General features: G+C 56.1%; 1 protein-coding gene across 2 annotated transcripts; it reads right to left on the bottom strand.

Moving 5' to 3' along the window:
• Positions 1-12,307: 12,307 nt before the first annotated feature.
• On the bottom strand, positions 12,308-13,950 carry PPY (pancreatic polypeptide). Of its 2 annotated transcripts, none has more exons than XM_002919730.4 (4): positions 13,861-13,950; positions 12,911-13,101; positions 12,603-12,674; positions 12,308-12,451 (listed from the first exon to the last, which is right to left on the bottom strand). In XM_002919730.4, exons 2-4 carry the CDS (start codon positions 13,099-13,101, stop codon positions 12,427-12,429), a joined length of 288 nt encoding a protein of 95 aa, XP_002919776.1. In that variant the 5' UTR covers positions 13,861-13,950; the 3' UTR covers positions 12,308-12,426. The 2 variants fall into 2 exon arrangements, with proteins under 2 accessions (XP_002919776.1, XP_034495703.1); XM_034639812.1 differs by lacking the exon at positions 13,861-13,950 and adding an exon at positions 13,604-13,718.
• Between the last annotated feature and the right edge of the window lie 1,527 nt (positions 13,951-15,477).

The following is a 15,477-nucleotide window of genomic DNA, read 5'->3' on the forward strand; positions in this document are numbered from 1 at the left end:
ATGTCCTCTTCCCACTGCCCAAAAACCATTAGTGGCATCTTGCCCAGCCCTAACTATGCCACCCACTTTTATCTTCTTCTTCCTCCATTGTCCCCACCAAGTGGCCAAGGGCTCTGCTGTGGACCCATATAAGGGGGCCAGGAATAGGTAGACCATCCCCAGAGCGGGGATGAGCTTCCAAAAGGCAATGCAGAGTGGGAGGGAGTCTTGCTAGCCACCCCCCAATAACCCAATATCCATTCCTGGAGACCCTCACAACTTGGAGTGCTCCTGTAGACCTGGAGAGAGCAGGGATGAGCGGTCAAAGGGAAGAGAGTGGAGGGAGGCTTTAGATGGTGGCTATTATTCCCTGAAGACTGTGTGAGGCACTCGGGTTGTTGTTTGGAGACAGAAAGGAGAAAGGATGTCCCCACTTGAACTGGTGACCTGGAAGAGGGCTGTGTGTGCGGGAGTGCACGCATGTACGCCCACACGCCCACTTGCCCTGTGCTGCCTCCCAGCCCCTGTGCCCTGAGAGCATTTGTAGAGTGGGTTGGGGTAGAGACGGAAGGGGCAGGGGCTATGGAGAGCTGTAGGGCAGCTTGCTGGGTGAGTTCAGGCAAGTCGTTTGGCCTGGGCTGGGTAATATCCACTTCCCAGACTCGGAATAGCTGGGAGGGGGTGACCCGTATACAAGTGCTTTGTGAGCCATGGCAGGGGAGCCGGGTTACCCAGGACATGCCCTGGCCAAGTGCCCGTCCCAGGAATGCAGGGAGGTCCCAATCCCAGAGCCATTCTCTGCCCCTCCCCTGCCACACACAGCAAAAGCTCTTCCCCTCCCCCCAGCCCTGCTTGGCGCCCACTGCTCCGCTCCCAGCCTCGAGGCCGGAATCTTCTCCTGCCCTCTGCCTTGGGGTTTAGCCACCCTGGGCCCATGCTGTGCACCTCTCCTCTCTGAGGTGCCTGAGGGCTGAGTGGGGGACCTCCTACCCATCCCACAGGGGCTCCAAGCCCTCTGGCTTTTCCATCTCCAGCTGCCTGCCCTGTGCTGCTGTGGGGAGCAGGTGGGCCCTGAGAGGGGAAGAAGTCCGATCATCTCTGCCTCCTGCCATCACCATTGCCCTTCTCCAGGCCAGAGCCATCGGGGGCGGGGCTACCCTGTCACCTGCATCGCTACAGAGCTCCAAGTGGACTGGGAGTGTGTGGGCCAGTGCAGCAGGCCTCAGGGTCTGTGTTGGGGGTGCGGGGAGTGGGGACTTATGGCAGGAACACCCCGGACATGCCCCTTTCCATCATCCCCTGCCCCTCTCAAAGACCAACAGTGAGGCTGGTGAAAGGAACCGCGCAGGTGGTCACGTTCCCCCAGGAGCTCTGGGCCTTCCTGAGCCGGCGGGCAGACACCGGGAGATGTGCACTGCACACGCAGACAGCAAACCTGAAGGACCTGAAGTGCGCGCAGGGACGTGTCTGTGGGTGTGTTTATGTGTGCATGAGTGTGCTTGCCATCATTTGTGTGTCCATGTGGATGTATGTACAGGTGCACAGATGGGGTAACGGTATGCTGTGTCTATGCACACGCACGCGTGTCTGCACGAATAGCCTGCACAGATGTGTGAGCTGTGAGTGTGCCGTGTATGTGTTTGTATGCACACGCGCGTGCGTATATGAGTTAGGGGAGTGCCGGTTTCTGCCGTGGTGGGATTCTAAGCACCCTCCCCAGCAGCCCAAACCTGCTTTCCCCACTGTGGTTTGGGGGCTGGGGACAGGAGGTGGAGAAGGGGACCTCTCAAGCACCCTGAAAGTCTCCCTGAGCCCCTCACTCCCCTTCTCATCCTGACCGTCTCCTTTCTTGAACCCTCCTCCCCAGCCTACCGGGACTCTTTTTCCTATCCTCTCTTTCTCCCTCTTTTATTTACTAGGATCTTAGGTCTTTTGAGGAGGGCTTGACCAGAGTGACTTAGCACCCCCAGTCCCTGAGCCCCTGCCGTCAAAAACTCAGTTGCCATAATTCAAGGGTCCAAATGGATTTTCTCCAAAGACCATGCATGACCTTGAGTCCTGAAGTTCTCTTTGGACCTTCTGTTCTTCCCTGTACTGAATCTTCGACCCAATGATACTCTTGGGATGGGAGCTCCTTCAGCCAGCTTCACAGCCTGAATGGGCCTGAGGTCCTCTGGTGGTTGTCTCCCTGTTACGCACGCACACACACACACATGCACACACATACACGTTCTTCCCTTCCTTCCAACCTACTGGCACTGGTTCCTGAAAGGCTCCCCATTCTCCCAGTTGTCCTTCCTCTCCTGCTCCCTGTGAGCATAGATGAATCCAGACAACTTGCTTTCAGACCTGCTGGCCCTCTAAAGAGCTTCCTTTTTTCTTTCTTTCTTTCTTTCTTTCTTTCTTTCTTTCTTTCTTTCTTTCTGAAAGAGAGAGAGCACAAGTGTTGGGGGTGGTGGGCAGAGGGAGAGAGGGAGAGAGAGAGAGAGAGAGAGAATCTTAAGCAGACTCCACACCCTGCACAAAGCTCAATGCAAGGCTGGATCGCATGACCCTGAGATCACGACCTGAGCCAAAATCAAGAATCAGACACTTAACCAACTGAGCCACTCAGGCACCCCAAAAGCTTCCTTTTCTTGATTTCTTCTGTCTCTTTCCACCCTTCCCCTAAACTTGGGTCACATGGAGGGCCCAGAGAATCTAACAGTAAAGTAGAATTTCGAGGAAACCCCAGCAATCATGGTATACAGCTCCAGGACACACAACGGCAAACCCTCAAACCCAAAGCCTCCTGGCATTCTTGTCAGATGCTCTTCCTATATCACCACTTTCAGGGGCACAACTGACGCGCAAAGCCTGATTGTCCTGAGCTGTTGTAGGCGTGCCCGCCTCAAGAGTTCTCCTCTGACAGCACCGATGTGCCCTAGGCTCCCACTCCCTTAGCCAGCCATTAGCCATTAGCCGTTAGCCGTTAGCAGGCCGTCCGGCCAATGGGCCCTAGTCCATTCTTCCTGGGGGAAGAGGGAGGATGGTATGGAGTTAGGAGAAATGGGGTAGATCTTTTCTTTCCACTGTGTCTGGGCATTTGCTTAGTCAGTTCGCCCCACTGCTTCATTTGCATTCTTGGATTTTCAAAAAGCTTATTCATAATTCAAAACCTTCTCCTGCAATGTGGGCTGCCGCCCTGCTCTAATCGTCACCCACATCAGTGCTGCCATGTGTGAGCTCTGCCATGCACAGTTCCAGTCTCTTCGCCTGTATCTATTTCTTCGATCCTCATAACAACGGGTGGAGGCGGGGAGTACTAGCACCCCATTTTACAGATGGAGAGACTGGAGTACAGAGAGATCGAGCAATTTGCCCGTCGGCATGACGCTGCTAAGTGGTGGGGCTGGGATTTGACCCCAGGTTGTGTGGCCTCAGTCAATGCTGCACTTCACTTCATAGGTACTATTTTTAGCTTTCATTCCTTCACAGATGAAAACAGTAAAGGACAGAGGAGTTCAATGACTTGCCCAGGATCGCGCAGCAAACAAATGGCAGAGCTTGGCTTAGCAGCTTTTGTTAGTACAGAAACGTGCTCGTTTTCCATAAATTATTCCCCAGTCTACAAAAATATGATAACTTACAAAAACTACTGAACTTAAATAACATTTAAATGTGACTTAATTTGAGACAGTGCATAACATTATCAGCACTAAAAGAAATAAACATCTAGAAACAATTTGTAATCTTTCTAGCCGATCCTTTGCTGTTATCCATCACGGCTTAACGTGATCTTGAATTTATCTAGACTTGATTAAAATACTGTTACGAATGTGCTCTAAATCTTTTCTTAACTTGGCATCAGACACTGGGCTTGAGAACAGCTTAGCAGTTCTCAAGAGCAGCTAGCCCGGATGTCCCTATGGGAGAGCCTCTGGCTTTCAGAGACTACCTTCCTCCTCCAGGGCAGAAAACCCAGCTACTTGGCCTTGGTCTTCTCATCTGTAAAATGGGAGGTTGGGAGTTGGAACTAGCTTCCTGAATTCCCTTCAAACTCCATCAAAATATGTCTCCAAGGAGACAACTTCCCACTCTGCTCTTAAGCAGGTAAAAACCTTCTTTCCAAGGGGGGGTTTCCAAGAGGTGGTATGTTGGTAGCTATTTCTTGAAATATTAATTAGTCCATTCAGTTAAAAACCTCTTCCCACTACTGTGAAGTTCTTTGGAGATAGTGACGCTACCTTATTGACTACTGGAACTCCGGCACCTAACGCAGTGTCTGCCATCAAGTGGGTACTCAACTACGAGGTGCGGATTCTGGGGGCGGAGCCGTACAACAGGAGCTGGAAAGTTCTCCAGATGATTCCAGTGCACAGCCAAGGATGGGACTAGGTAAGGGATCGTCATCAGATGATGGGCCTGGTGCGTAGGCCGATGAGGACCGCCAGGCCACTGGATGCAGAGAGGATCCAAGGAGCCCAAGGCAGCGCAGGGAGGGGACCAGGGAGGCTTCACAGAAGAGGAAGTGCCAGGACCAAGTCCCATGATTTTGCCGGGTGGAGGAGTAGAAGACACTCATTCCAGATAGAAGGAACAGTACTCCTCAGCAAATAAAAAAGAATGGCTAATACGCCTAACGATACGGAGGAATGTCGAAGACGTCATGCTGAGTCGAAGAAGCCAGACAGAAAGAACATACTGTTTGATGTCATTTACATGAAGTCTAAGATGGGCAAAACGAATCTATAGAGATCAGCTCCGCAGTCGTCTGGGGCCAGGTGAACTGGAAGAGGGCAGCAGGGAACGAGCTGAGGGGATGGAATGTTCTGTGTCTTGACTGTGGGGGCAGTTACACATTTGTCAGAACTCATCCAACAGTGCATTTCAAATGGGCCAATTTTATCATGTTTAAATTATACTTCTCCAAAGTTGTTTTTGAAGGTTTGTTTGTTTTTTGTTTTTTTTTTTAAGTGGGCTGAGGTCAAATTGTGAAGGACCTCAAATGTCACGCGAAGACGCTTGGGCTTAATCCAGGAAGTCATGGCAGGCTTATTAGTCAAAGGTTTTTCAATTTGCTTTGGTTTGGCTTGGTAGCAAGTAAAAATCCAGTTTAAGGCACATTAAGTAAAAGAGAGAATTTCTCTGAAGGGTCCTGGGGCAAGTCACAAAACTCAAGGAAGACTTGGGGTCACAAGCCTGAGGATCCTTCTTTCAGCTTTGTCTCCCAGTAGCCCCACGACCAAGCTCTAGGGTGCCCCCCATGACTGAGGACACCTCAGAGAAACAAAGCAACTGACACACAGCCAACCGGTGGTGATGTCAAGCTGGGAACCCAGGTCAGTCTGATGCCAATGCCTGTGTCTCAACCATCAGGCCTGGAGAAACAAGGAAGACTCCCCTCAAAAAGGCCCCTGGGAGAAACAGCGCCAAGCAGTTGGAGAGAGAATGGGAGTGAGGAAGCGAGCAACCCCACTGGGGTCGGGAGGAGCTGACAGGCCAAGGGACCAGGAGGTGATTGAGGGGAGACTCCAGACTGCAGATGGCCTGAATCCCAAGGGACAGAAACGTGTGTAACTGACCGGGAGTAACTTGCCGAGAAAATGGGGCCGCTTCTCCAGATCTGAGTCAGTCCTGAGCTTGAATCTCAGCCCTACTAGCCTTGGATGGTCTCCTAACTTCTCTGAGCCTGTTTCCTCAAGTGCAAAAGCAGTTAAGGCCTGCAAGTGTCATTAAGATTAGAGATGCTGCTGATGGGGCGCCTGGGTGGCACAGCGGTTAAGCGTCTGCCTTCGGCTCAGGGCATGATCCCGGCGTTCTGGGATCCAACCCCACATCAGGCTCTTCCGCTATGAGCCTGCCTCTTCCTCTCCCACTCCCCCTGCTTGTGTTCCCTCTCTCGCTGGCTGTCTCTGTCTCTGTCGAATAAATAAATAAAATCTTTAAAAAAAAAAAAGATTAGAGATGCTGCAACAGAGTGCTTCTCCCAGCACCGAGCAACGGCAGGGATTATCAGTTATTAGTACATAACTATAAACTCCAGGGGCTGTTATCATTGTGATAGTAATTTGTGATTGGGGATTATTATTGTGATAATAATATTGAGTGCTTCGTGCCTCCTTCCCCAACCTGCTCACCCCTGCTCACCTGCTCATCAAGCATTTTCTCTTCTTCCGGGCCAGGAAGGTGGGTAGGGGCACACCATCCCTCAGAACTTGACAGTTCCTGGAATGAGTGAGTGAGTCCAGAAGAGCGAGGCACTGAGAGCCCTCGGTGCCTTATGGAAAAGACCCGGGTTTTGTAAGGGCACCTTGTGTTCCTCACGGTCAAGGCTGCAAAAGGGCACATCGCTGGAGCTCTTTCAGGAATGGGGTCAGCAACGCTGGGCTTGTGCCTAAGTGAAACAAAAGATAGCCTGTTTGTTGGGATTAGGGGTACACTGACACCTAGATCTCTCCTCCCAACTTGTACTATGGAATTTTATCATGGGAATCTCGTTTCTTTTTCTTGAGAGTCTTGGCTCCATGGAAATGAGGTCCTGCTTCACTTGGCTGCTGAGCCATCCCATAAACTTCGGGGACATTGACATTGATTTTCTCACCTCCTCCCCTAAGGGAGAAGTGAGGATGGGGGGAAAGGGTACATCCTTGAATGGAGGGGCTCACATATGTTAAACACTGTGTGCCAGGAGCTGTCCAAGGGCTTCAGCTTAAGCCTCACGACAGCTAGAGATGCGATCGGCTCCATTTCGCAGACAAGGACGTGGAGGCTCAGGGAAGATCATGTCCCTTAATCAAGGTCACAAAGCCAGGAAGAGGTAAAGTCAGGATTCCTACCGAGAAACCCCTGCTCTTCCTACTGTATCCCTTCTGGGGGCGCGGAGGTTGGCATGAAAAGCATCAATCCACATTTTACAGCCTCGCCACGGAAAAGCAGCAACATTGAGCAGGTCGAGGGGCCCTAACGGCCACATAGCCAAGGCTCTGTGACCAGCCCAAGCCCTGAGTTCAGGATTCAGGCAGCTGAGAGCCACCACACTTCAGAATGCTCCGCAGGTCTCCCATCAGGGTCTCCAAAGTAGCTAGGCAGGCCATGAAAACCTCCAGAATAAGCAGTAGGGCCTGCAATCCTAAGGCAGAAACCTTAACCTCACCCCATGCCCCTGCCAGGCAGGCCTGGAAGCCAGGAGTAGGGGTGCTGAGCCCCCAGCTGGGTGGGAAGGGGCTCGTGGTCTCTCAGCCTGGCCCCATCCCAACCCCAAGCATAGCCCTTCGGCAAAGCACACCCCCCTCTCAACCCCAGAGACAGTTCCTCCCTGGGATCTGTAGACTTGAGGCAAAAAGTGACTCAGACTCCCCAGTGCCTCCCGCCTCTGCCACCCGCACCCCTAGGCCCCTGGCACGAACTGTGCCCAGATCAGGACAGCTGGCAGCCCATGTGCTTCCACCCCCACTTTCTCCCTGTTCCCAACTCCCAGGTTATGACACAGGGGCAGGAGGAGGCCAAGCTGGGCGTGGAGCCTTTGTGGGAAAGGAGGCATGGATCTGAAGGAATATAAAGGGCCTCGGAGGTCCTTGCCACATAGCCTTCCGCCAGGCTGCTCCACACCTGCCCAGCACCATGGTAACGTCCGATGGCTGAGTCTGGGACCCCTGTCAGCTATGTTCTCCAGGAGCTTGGGGACGGCGGCTGGCACCAAGAGCTCCTCCCCAGGGCATTAAGGGCATGAAGGAGGGTAGCTCCCTCTGCCAGTCTGATGGTCAGGACAGCTGCCAGGGTTTCCTGTCCCTGCTTTGGGTGGTGGAGAGGAGGGGATTTCCTGGTCAAGAGAGGGTTGGGGGTCCCAGGGGCTCTGGAGGGTGTGTATCACGTGTATAGCTGTCACAGTGTGGGAGTCACTGGGGTGCCTGTGCGTTGGCTGCATATAATTCTCTGTGCACAGCTGGGTGCGCATATGGGGCTCCCTGGGCTGGCATTCCAGTATGCAGCTGGGTTAGCCATTTAACATGTATTATTGAGCCCCTGCGAAGTGTCAGGCACTGTTCTACGTGCTTATGCTACATCTGTGAGCAAAACAGGCAGAGTCCCAGTTCTGATGGTGCTTACACTGGGGGAGGAGGGGCGTGCCTCTTGGGAGAGATGACAGTTTTGAAAAAGCATAGAATATAGTAAGTGAGAAGGTGACACAGAAGGGAAAGGTACAAGGTGAAAGGATGGGTTGCAATTCTAAACAGGGCTGTCAGGGTAGGACCATTCAGGAGGTGGAGTTTGAGCTGATGCCTGAAGGAGGTGAGGACATTGGCCATGCCGGTATCTGGAGGAAGTCTTCCGGGCATGTCTGGCATTTTTGAGGAACAGCAAGGAGACGGGAGAGGCTGGAGTGGGGCGAGCAAGGAGTTGGGGGAGAGGTCGGTGAGGTCAGGGAGCTGACCAGTGGCTCCACGCAGACCCCGTGGGTCCATCCCCACCACCCCGTTTACCCGGTGCTTTGTGCGTGGGTGCACCACTGCGCATGTCCAGGTGCGCACCATCGGCCTGGGCGCCGGGATGTCCCTTATGGCCTCGCGCACCTGCGTGCGTGTCGGAGGCCGACCGATCACTGAGTCCACCCCGCCCGGTGTCAGCGAGTGGGCTTCACGTGACACCCCGCGGCTCTGTCTCTTTCCTGCCCCCCAGGCGCCGGCTAGGCGCTGCGTGTGCGCGCTAGCCCTGGTGTGCCTGGTGCTGCTGCTGCTGCTGCTGGAGCCCCGGGGTGCCCTGGGGGAGGAGCTGCAACCGCAGGAGACCCCCGGGCCCAGGGCGGCCCACTGGATGTCCAACCTCGCCCACTTCAACAAGTACCTAGAGAAGCTCTTCAACAGCAGGTGGGCGGGGTGGGGGAGAGACGAGCAGAGGGGTGGGGGAGGAAAGGGGCATCACCGGGCACCCCACCCACCGCCCTCGCCATCCCATAATCTGTGCAAAGACGTGTTCCCCAGCTTGAAGTCTAAGGACACCAAGAAATCTAAACACCCCAAGAAAGCCGCGAACACCACGAAAACCCCACCAGTAAACACCGTGAACCCCCCCAAACAGACCATCGGGAAACCCCAACCGCCGCCCTCCTCCCAGGGCCCCAGGTAGGAGAGCCTGGGCAGGCCGGCACCCATCCGGAGCCACAGAACCAGGGCAAGTTGAGCTGGAATGAGAGGAAGCCCTGGGGGGTGGGGGGGAATACCAGGGCCCCAGGGACTTCCTTCTCCAGGCAAGGCCCTGGCCTCAAATGCCTGACTCAAGTCTCCTGGCCCAGCGACCCCCTCTGTATTCTGAGAGGAGCCGCAACTCCTACCTGCCCGCTTTCCTCACCCTCCCGGAGAACAATAAAGAGAAATACCCCTACTGCTTGGTGAGTTTTGGGGCCCTAGGCAGGAAGGGACCTGTCCTTCAAGGGGAGAGGGGGCCCTGGAGTTCCTACTGTGAGAGAAAAAGACCTCCCCTACAGGTCTGTCCTGCCTCCTCCCTGCAGCCTCCCCCCCCCCACCAGCATTCACCACTGGGAGGGGGAGCCTCTAAACAGACGGCCAGCAGAGGTGAGAGGAGCAGGTCCCAGCAACCTCAAAGGAGGGGCTCCAGCCAGGGGCTCCCCTCCTGCACAAGGGTCTCCGCAGAGCCGGGCAGCTTCGATGCTAGCCGGGATGTCCCCTGTTGGCTTAGGGACGCCTCAGCCTGCCCCTCAGGTGAAGAACACTTAGTCCTGCCTGGGCCTCCAGGCCCCTCTCAGCCTGTCTGGCAATGAGCCCAGCCCGGGCCTGTCCCTGAGAAGCTGGGTGAAAGGGTGGCACTCTCCAGGGGCGTGGAGGCAGGGGGAGGTGGTGTTGGTGACCATCAGAAGGCCTGGGCAGGGGGCAGGGGCAGGGGGCAGAAGCGCTCAACCTCAGAGGCACCTCTCAGGAGCCAGCTGTCACACACAAGTCTGTCCTGAGCAGGATCCTAATTCCTGCCCCTGGCAAGTGTCTACCTCTCTCCCTACCCCCAGCCTATCCCCTTAGCTGCCAGAGAAATTTCTGGCAAACTCGAACTTTGTTCTGCTGTAACCGGCCCCCCTCCCAGCCATTCCCTTGGGTTTGAGAATCACCCTAAGCCAAGCATTTCCACCGTAGCTGCACCCTCTCCGGTCCTGTGCCTTTGAGGGTCTGGTTCCACTCTCGGGTCATTGGCACACTCCAGACTCAACCAGCACTTGAGGGGAAATACAAGTCCTTGTCTTCGGGTCACAGTGAGGTGCTGAGTCCAAGAAAGGGGAGCCTCTCATCCATCAAACCCACAGCCCCGTCTCTTCAGGCAGAGCATGTGGGGAAGGCAGGAGAAGCCATTCCTGGAACCAAAACAGTTCTAATTCTCTCCCTTCTCCTCATGACCCACCCCTGCCATGAGAATCCCTTATCCACAATTGCTTCCCGGCCCCAGGAAAAGGGGCAAGAGACATGTTCGCTCCCTCCTGGTCTCTCTCTCTCTCACACACACACACACACCCTACCCCATCCCCACCTACTCAGGGTGCCCAAGAAGGGCAAGGGCTGGCGAAGCCCCTGGGGTCCACCGAGGCTTGTCCTTAGTGCGGACCGCCCTGGGGCAGAATCCGGGTCCTCACCCTCCTGGAGCTGGAGGGCAGAACCCGCAGATTGGACCCCTGGGTGGCCACGACTCCCCCCGCGCCAGAAGGCCGAACTCCCCCTGCAGCCTCCCCTCCCGCAGCCGCTCCAGGAGCTCCTCACCCAGGACTTCACTACCCCTCAGGAGCAGTTCTCTCCAAGTTTCTGGTTCTTCATAGATGCTTCTTTGTAGCCACGGAAAGCCTGCCTTCCAGAGCCCCGGCCTGCGCCCCACGGAGCTCACTGTGCCCCCCTTCCCTCAGGTGGGGCGTCACGTGTGCGGAGCCCGTGGTTTCGTGGTTTCTCGTGGCTGCTCCTGCTAGCATGCTTCACGGAGAACAGCTGGCTGGCCGGGGGCAAGTCCGCCCCCGAGAAGCTCCCGTTTCCTGAGCATTTACCTGACTCCAGCGGCCACACTCAGGGTTTCTTTTCTTTTTTTCTTTTTAAAAGTAATTGCATTTATTTGGCTAAAATTCAGATTCCCAACAAATCGATCCTAGAGCGTATCGGTGCACAGAGACATCATCATAGTACCGCCACGGGTTTACTTGCTGGAAGAGGCATTTTCACTCCCTCCGGCTGCAAACACCTGGGTTGTTTTGAGTTAAAAAAAAAAAAAAAAGGTTTGTTTCTTTTTATTTTAGAGACAGTGTGTGTGAGTGGGGGGAGGAGCAGAGAGAGAGAATCCCAAGCAGAATCCCCCCTGGGCGCAGAGCCGCGGGGTGACGCGGGGTTCGATCCCAGGACCCTGAGATTAGGACCTGAGCTAAAACCAGGAGTCAGACACTCCACTGACCGCGCCCCCAGGCGCCCCGCACTCTCGGTGTTTCATGCGTGTTATTTCACGTCAAGCTCACTGCAACCCTATCATCCTTCCCTCTTTACAGATGAGGAAGCTGAGGCTCAGAGGGGTTGTAGCACACAGACAGACATACAGACAGAGAGGGGCAGACCCTGGGGCCAGAGCTGAGTTCCTCTGGTTCTGTAGCTGGTGCTATGTGCCTGGACTAGCTTGCTGTCTGCGCCGGACCTGGGATAAGCTCCCGCACCTCTCTGAACCTCGGTCTCGTCCTCTGTAGAGTGAGAACAGTATCTCCCCCACGGGGTTATGGGGAGGGTCGCGCACCCCTGGCACACAGGAGGCTCCTTTCTCCGATAGTCTGCACAGGCCCCTCCCCATCGCAGTCCCCCTGCACAGGCCGTGCTCCTACTGAACACACACAGTGACCCGTCTCTGACCTGCCCGGAGGAGGGCAGCTGGCGACTTGTCACCAGTCATTTGTCTGGGCTGGGTCGTGGCCCCTGGCCCCGTGCCCCGTGCCAAGGACACTTTAGTACACATTCGTACTTCGCCTATTGCCTACGTGTGGAAAAGCATCAGTGGGAGGGGGGCATTTGGGGACATGGCTGTCATCAGGCTGTTGATCAAGACGGTCTAGAAGTGCTGAAATGGGAAGATTCAAGCCTCACTGACTTGCTGAATGGCCTTGGCGGAGTCCCTCCTTCCCTCCGGGCCTGGCCCTCTGTGAAGCCGAGAGGATGACCTGAAGGGCTCTGCCGCCCCCCCCCACCTGACAGGCCTTCTGGATCCCTGACAATACCCTCCTTTCCCTTCAGTGCCTCCCTCCCCTCCTCCTGTCTCCCCCAGGCATTTGGCCTACTCCTCCTCCCACCGGGGGTCCACAGAGACACACACACACACAGAAGCTCTGACTTTGATTTGCTTTATTTAGTCTGTGTGCGAGCAGGGAGCAAGCTTCGGCCATTGCCAAGGGTGCAGAGCAGGGAGGTGGGCCGGCATTGCCCTTGGAGTCAGAGGAGGCAGGCGGTGGCGTTACAAGTCCATCGGGCTGAGCTCCCTGGGAGGAGAGGGCAGACTGGGGCAGTGCGAGGGGCAGTCCTCGCACCCTAGGGAGACCTCAGGCCAGCCCTGGGCCTTTGCTCTCCCCTCCCCACACCCCCATTTCAGCCCCAGGGATCTAGGCACACAGAGCAGGGAAGCAAACCCACCTGGGGGCAGCGGCACGGGGGGAGCCCCACTCCAGGATGTCCAGCGCTTCTTCTCTGTCTCTCTTCCCGTACCTGCGAGGGGAGAGGCAGGTGGGGCAAGCACCGTGCCCACGTGACAGCTCACCGGCCTCATGCCCACCCTTGGGCAGCATCCCGCCTGGGGCCCAGGGCTCTAGGCCCGGTCAGTAGAGATGTTCTGCTTTCCCAAGAGCATGGGAGGGGCTGGGGGCCAGGTCGTGGCCCAGGGGCGCAGGGACTGGGATCTCTCACTCGCTCGCTCTCTCTCGCTCTCACTCTCTCACACGCACCTGGGCCTAGTCAGCATGTTAATGTATCTGCGGAGCTCAGCCGCGTACTGGGCCATCTGCTCTGGTGTGGCGTTGTCCCCCGGGTACACTGGCTCCAGCGGGGCCCCCTGGGTCCCCAGCGGTGGCTGCAGCAACAGAGCTGCACAGGCAGACAGAAGCAGCAGGGAGAGGCAGCGGTGGGTGGCAGGCATCTGAGAAGCAAAGAGCAGGGGAAGGTAGAGGCAGAACGGAGCCCACCGGCACAGCCCCTTAGCCCATCACCCATTTCTCCAAGCCTGGGGACAAAGGGGCAGAGCAAAGGGCTGCTCAGACTGACCGCCCCACCTCGCAGACCCCGCCCCGGGGAGCAAGGACGGCCCCAGTCATGAGCCCTTGGCAAACTCAAAAACAGAGGAGGTGGGGACCTGGGGCAGGAGACCCAGGCCTCATGGCATCCAGGGCCTGGTGGCTCTGAGGAGGCTGACGCGGGCCGGGCTGAAGAGGTTCTCCCGCTCACCGACTGGGTGGGGGCGCACAGAACGAACTTGTGAACCCAAGGACAGAAATCCAGTGCCTGCGGGTCTGCCGCCACTCCCCCCCCGCAGCCGCCCCCTGCCAGGGCAGACATTCAGGGACAGGTCCTGGAGAAGACCCTGTTGCTTCTGTCGCCCTCAGCCAACGGGCACAGTCGCACCCTCGGACCCTGTCACTCACAAGGTCGCGGTCACTTGTGTGTGCATGGCCACCACTCCCTCCCTGCACAGGTTTTCAGTCTTCTAGTCAGCAGACTGCTCTTCCAGGGTGATAGATTCGACCACATGCAGAGCCAGACCCAAGCAGGACCCCAGACCTCCTGGTACCACCTCCCTGCTCTGCAAAGCATCAACTCCTTCCCCCACCCCAGGACCCTAGTCCCAAGGACCCCCCAGGGCCCGGCCTTCCCTCCCCCCTCCCAGGCTGGGACCACTTACCCTAAGTCCTGAGGGCCGGATGGGTGTCCCTGCCCTCCCCCGAGCCCCTTTATAGTCCTCAGCCCCCCAGAGTCCCCGCCTCCTGTCAGCCTCTCTTACTCCCCAGCCCTCACCCCCTCCTCCCACCGTCTCCCTGGTACCTGCAGCGCCAGCCCTGGGGCCAGGGCTGGGAGGTGGACAGGGCGGCGTTGTGGCTGCCAGACCAGCCACATAACAGGTCAAAGTGGGCCACAGTAAGTCTCCTGTGCATCCCCAACCACCTTTGGACACCAAAGCAGGCTTTATTCAAGAAGAATTGGGGCGTCTAGGACCTCAGGATGACTGCAAGTTTCTGGCCCCAGCCTCAGAACAGCCCCTCCTGCCTCCCAGGGATTAATCGGAATCCTCCAAGGACCCAGGTATCAGATTGAGGCTGGGGCTCGGAGCCTCCAGGAGAGGAGTCAGGACTTTCTTTCCAGGTTGTGACTAAAACAATGTGGGAGCAGTGGGGATGCCTTAGGTAACTAGGCAATGTGGAAAGGAGTGGGGACCCAGGCAGGGAGAGACCCGGCTGGTGTGTGGGGTGCAGAATGAGAACCCATGTGCCGGCGGTCAGCGGAACTGGAGAAGGGGCAGCAGGGTCCAGAGCCAGTTCCCAGAGCCCCTTTCCAAGGCAGTGATAAACCAGCATCATAAAGCCTTGAACTTCCCAGTGTGTTCCTAGCTCAGTCACCTCACCGCGTCCCTGCAACGACCCATCTTACAGATTCAGAAACTGACTCGGAGACTTTAATTAACCCCAGGCCACATAACTAGTCAGAGGGAAATCCAGACTTAAAGTCTGATTCCAAAACGTGGACTCTTTTTTCCTAAGTGGGGCTGTCAAAGTATGGCTATAATTTCCCATTTTTTGGCTGAACAACGTGAGGTTCACAGAGGTGAAGAGACTTGCCCAAGACCACACGGCTCCCTAGGACTCAAGTTCTGGCTTAGAATCCCAACCCACCTTCCCAATAGCACCGCCTCATCTGCACCCCCTCACCGAGCCTCTGAGTCTGCCCTGCTCAGGTCTTTCCTCAACCCCCAGCCCCCTCCCCAGCCCTGGCTGTGTCTGAATTATACACTGAAGCCTGAGCAGGGAGCGCAGGACCTTTCCACCCCTGAGGTTCTCCTGTCCCAGATCAAGACACCAAAAGTGTGTGTGTTATGGGGGGAATCGTAGAGGGAGTGACGACCGGAAAGGTTACCCCAGGGATCTAGCATAGCGGGCTTCGAGGTCCAAATCCTGGCCTTGCCATTGGCTCTGTGGGACCCTGGAAAATAATTCTGTTCGCTTCTCTGAGCTTTGATTCTCCTCCAGATAGTGAGGGTAAAGAAAGCCTCAGTAAATGTGTTCTGCCTTGTTCCTCTCAGTTCTGGTTTCTGGTAATAAGAAGAACAATAATGCTTCAGCAGACAACAGCTTACATCCCAAAAACAAATATGGAGGTCGGTCTGTCCCGGGCAAGCCCTGGACTTGGTGCCCAGTTGGCAAAACAGAGGTGGTGAGACCGCAGAGGCTGCATTGTGCCACCAGGGGGCGCCAGGCTCCAACCCTAGTTCAGAGCAAGATTGCAGCCTGGTGGGACCTGTTCTGGC

This window comes from Ailuropoda melanoleuca, chromosome 13, assembly GCF_002007445.2.
Source record: "Ailuropoda melanoleuca isolate Jingjing chromosome 13, ASM200744v2, whole genome shotgun sequence".
Classification (NCBI taxonomy): Eukaryota; Metazoa; Chordata; class Mammalia; order Carnivora; family Ursidae; genus Ailuropoda; species Ailuropoda melanoleuca.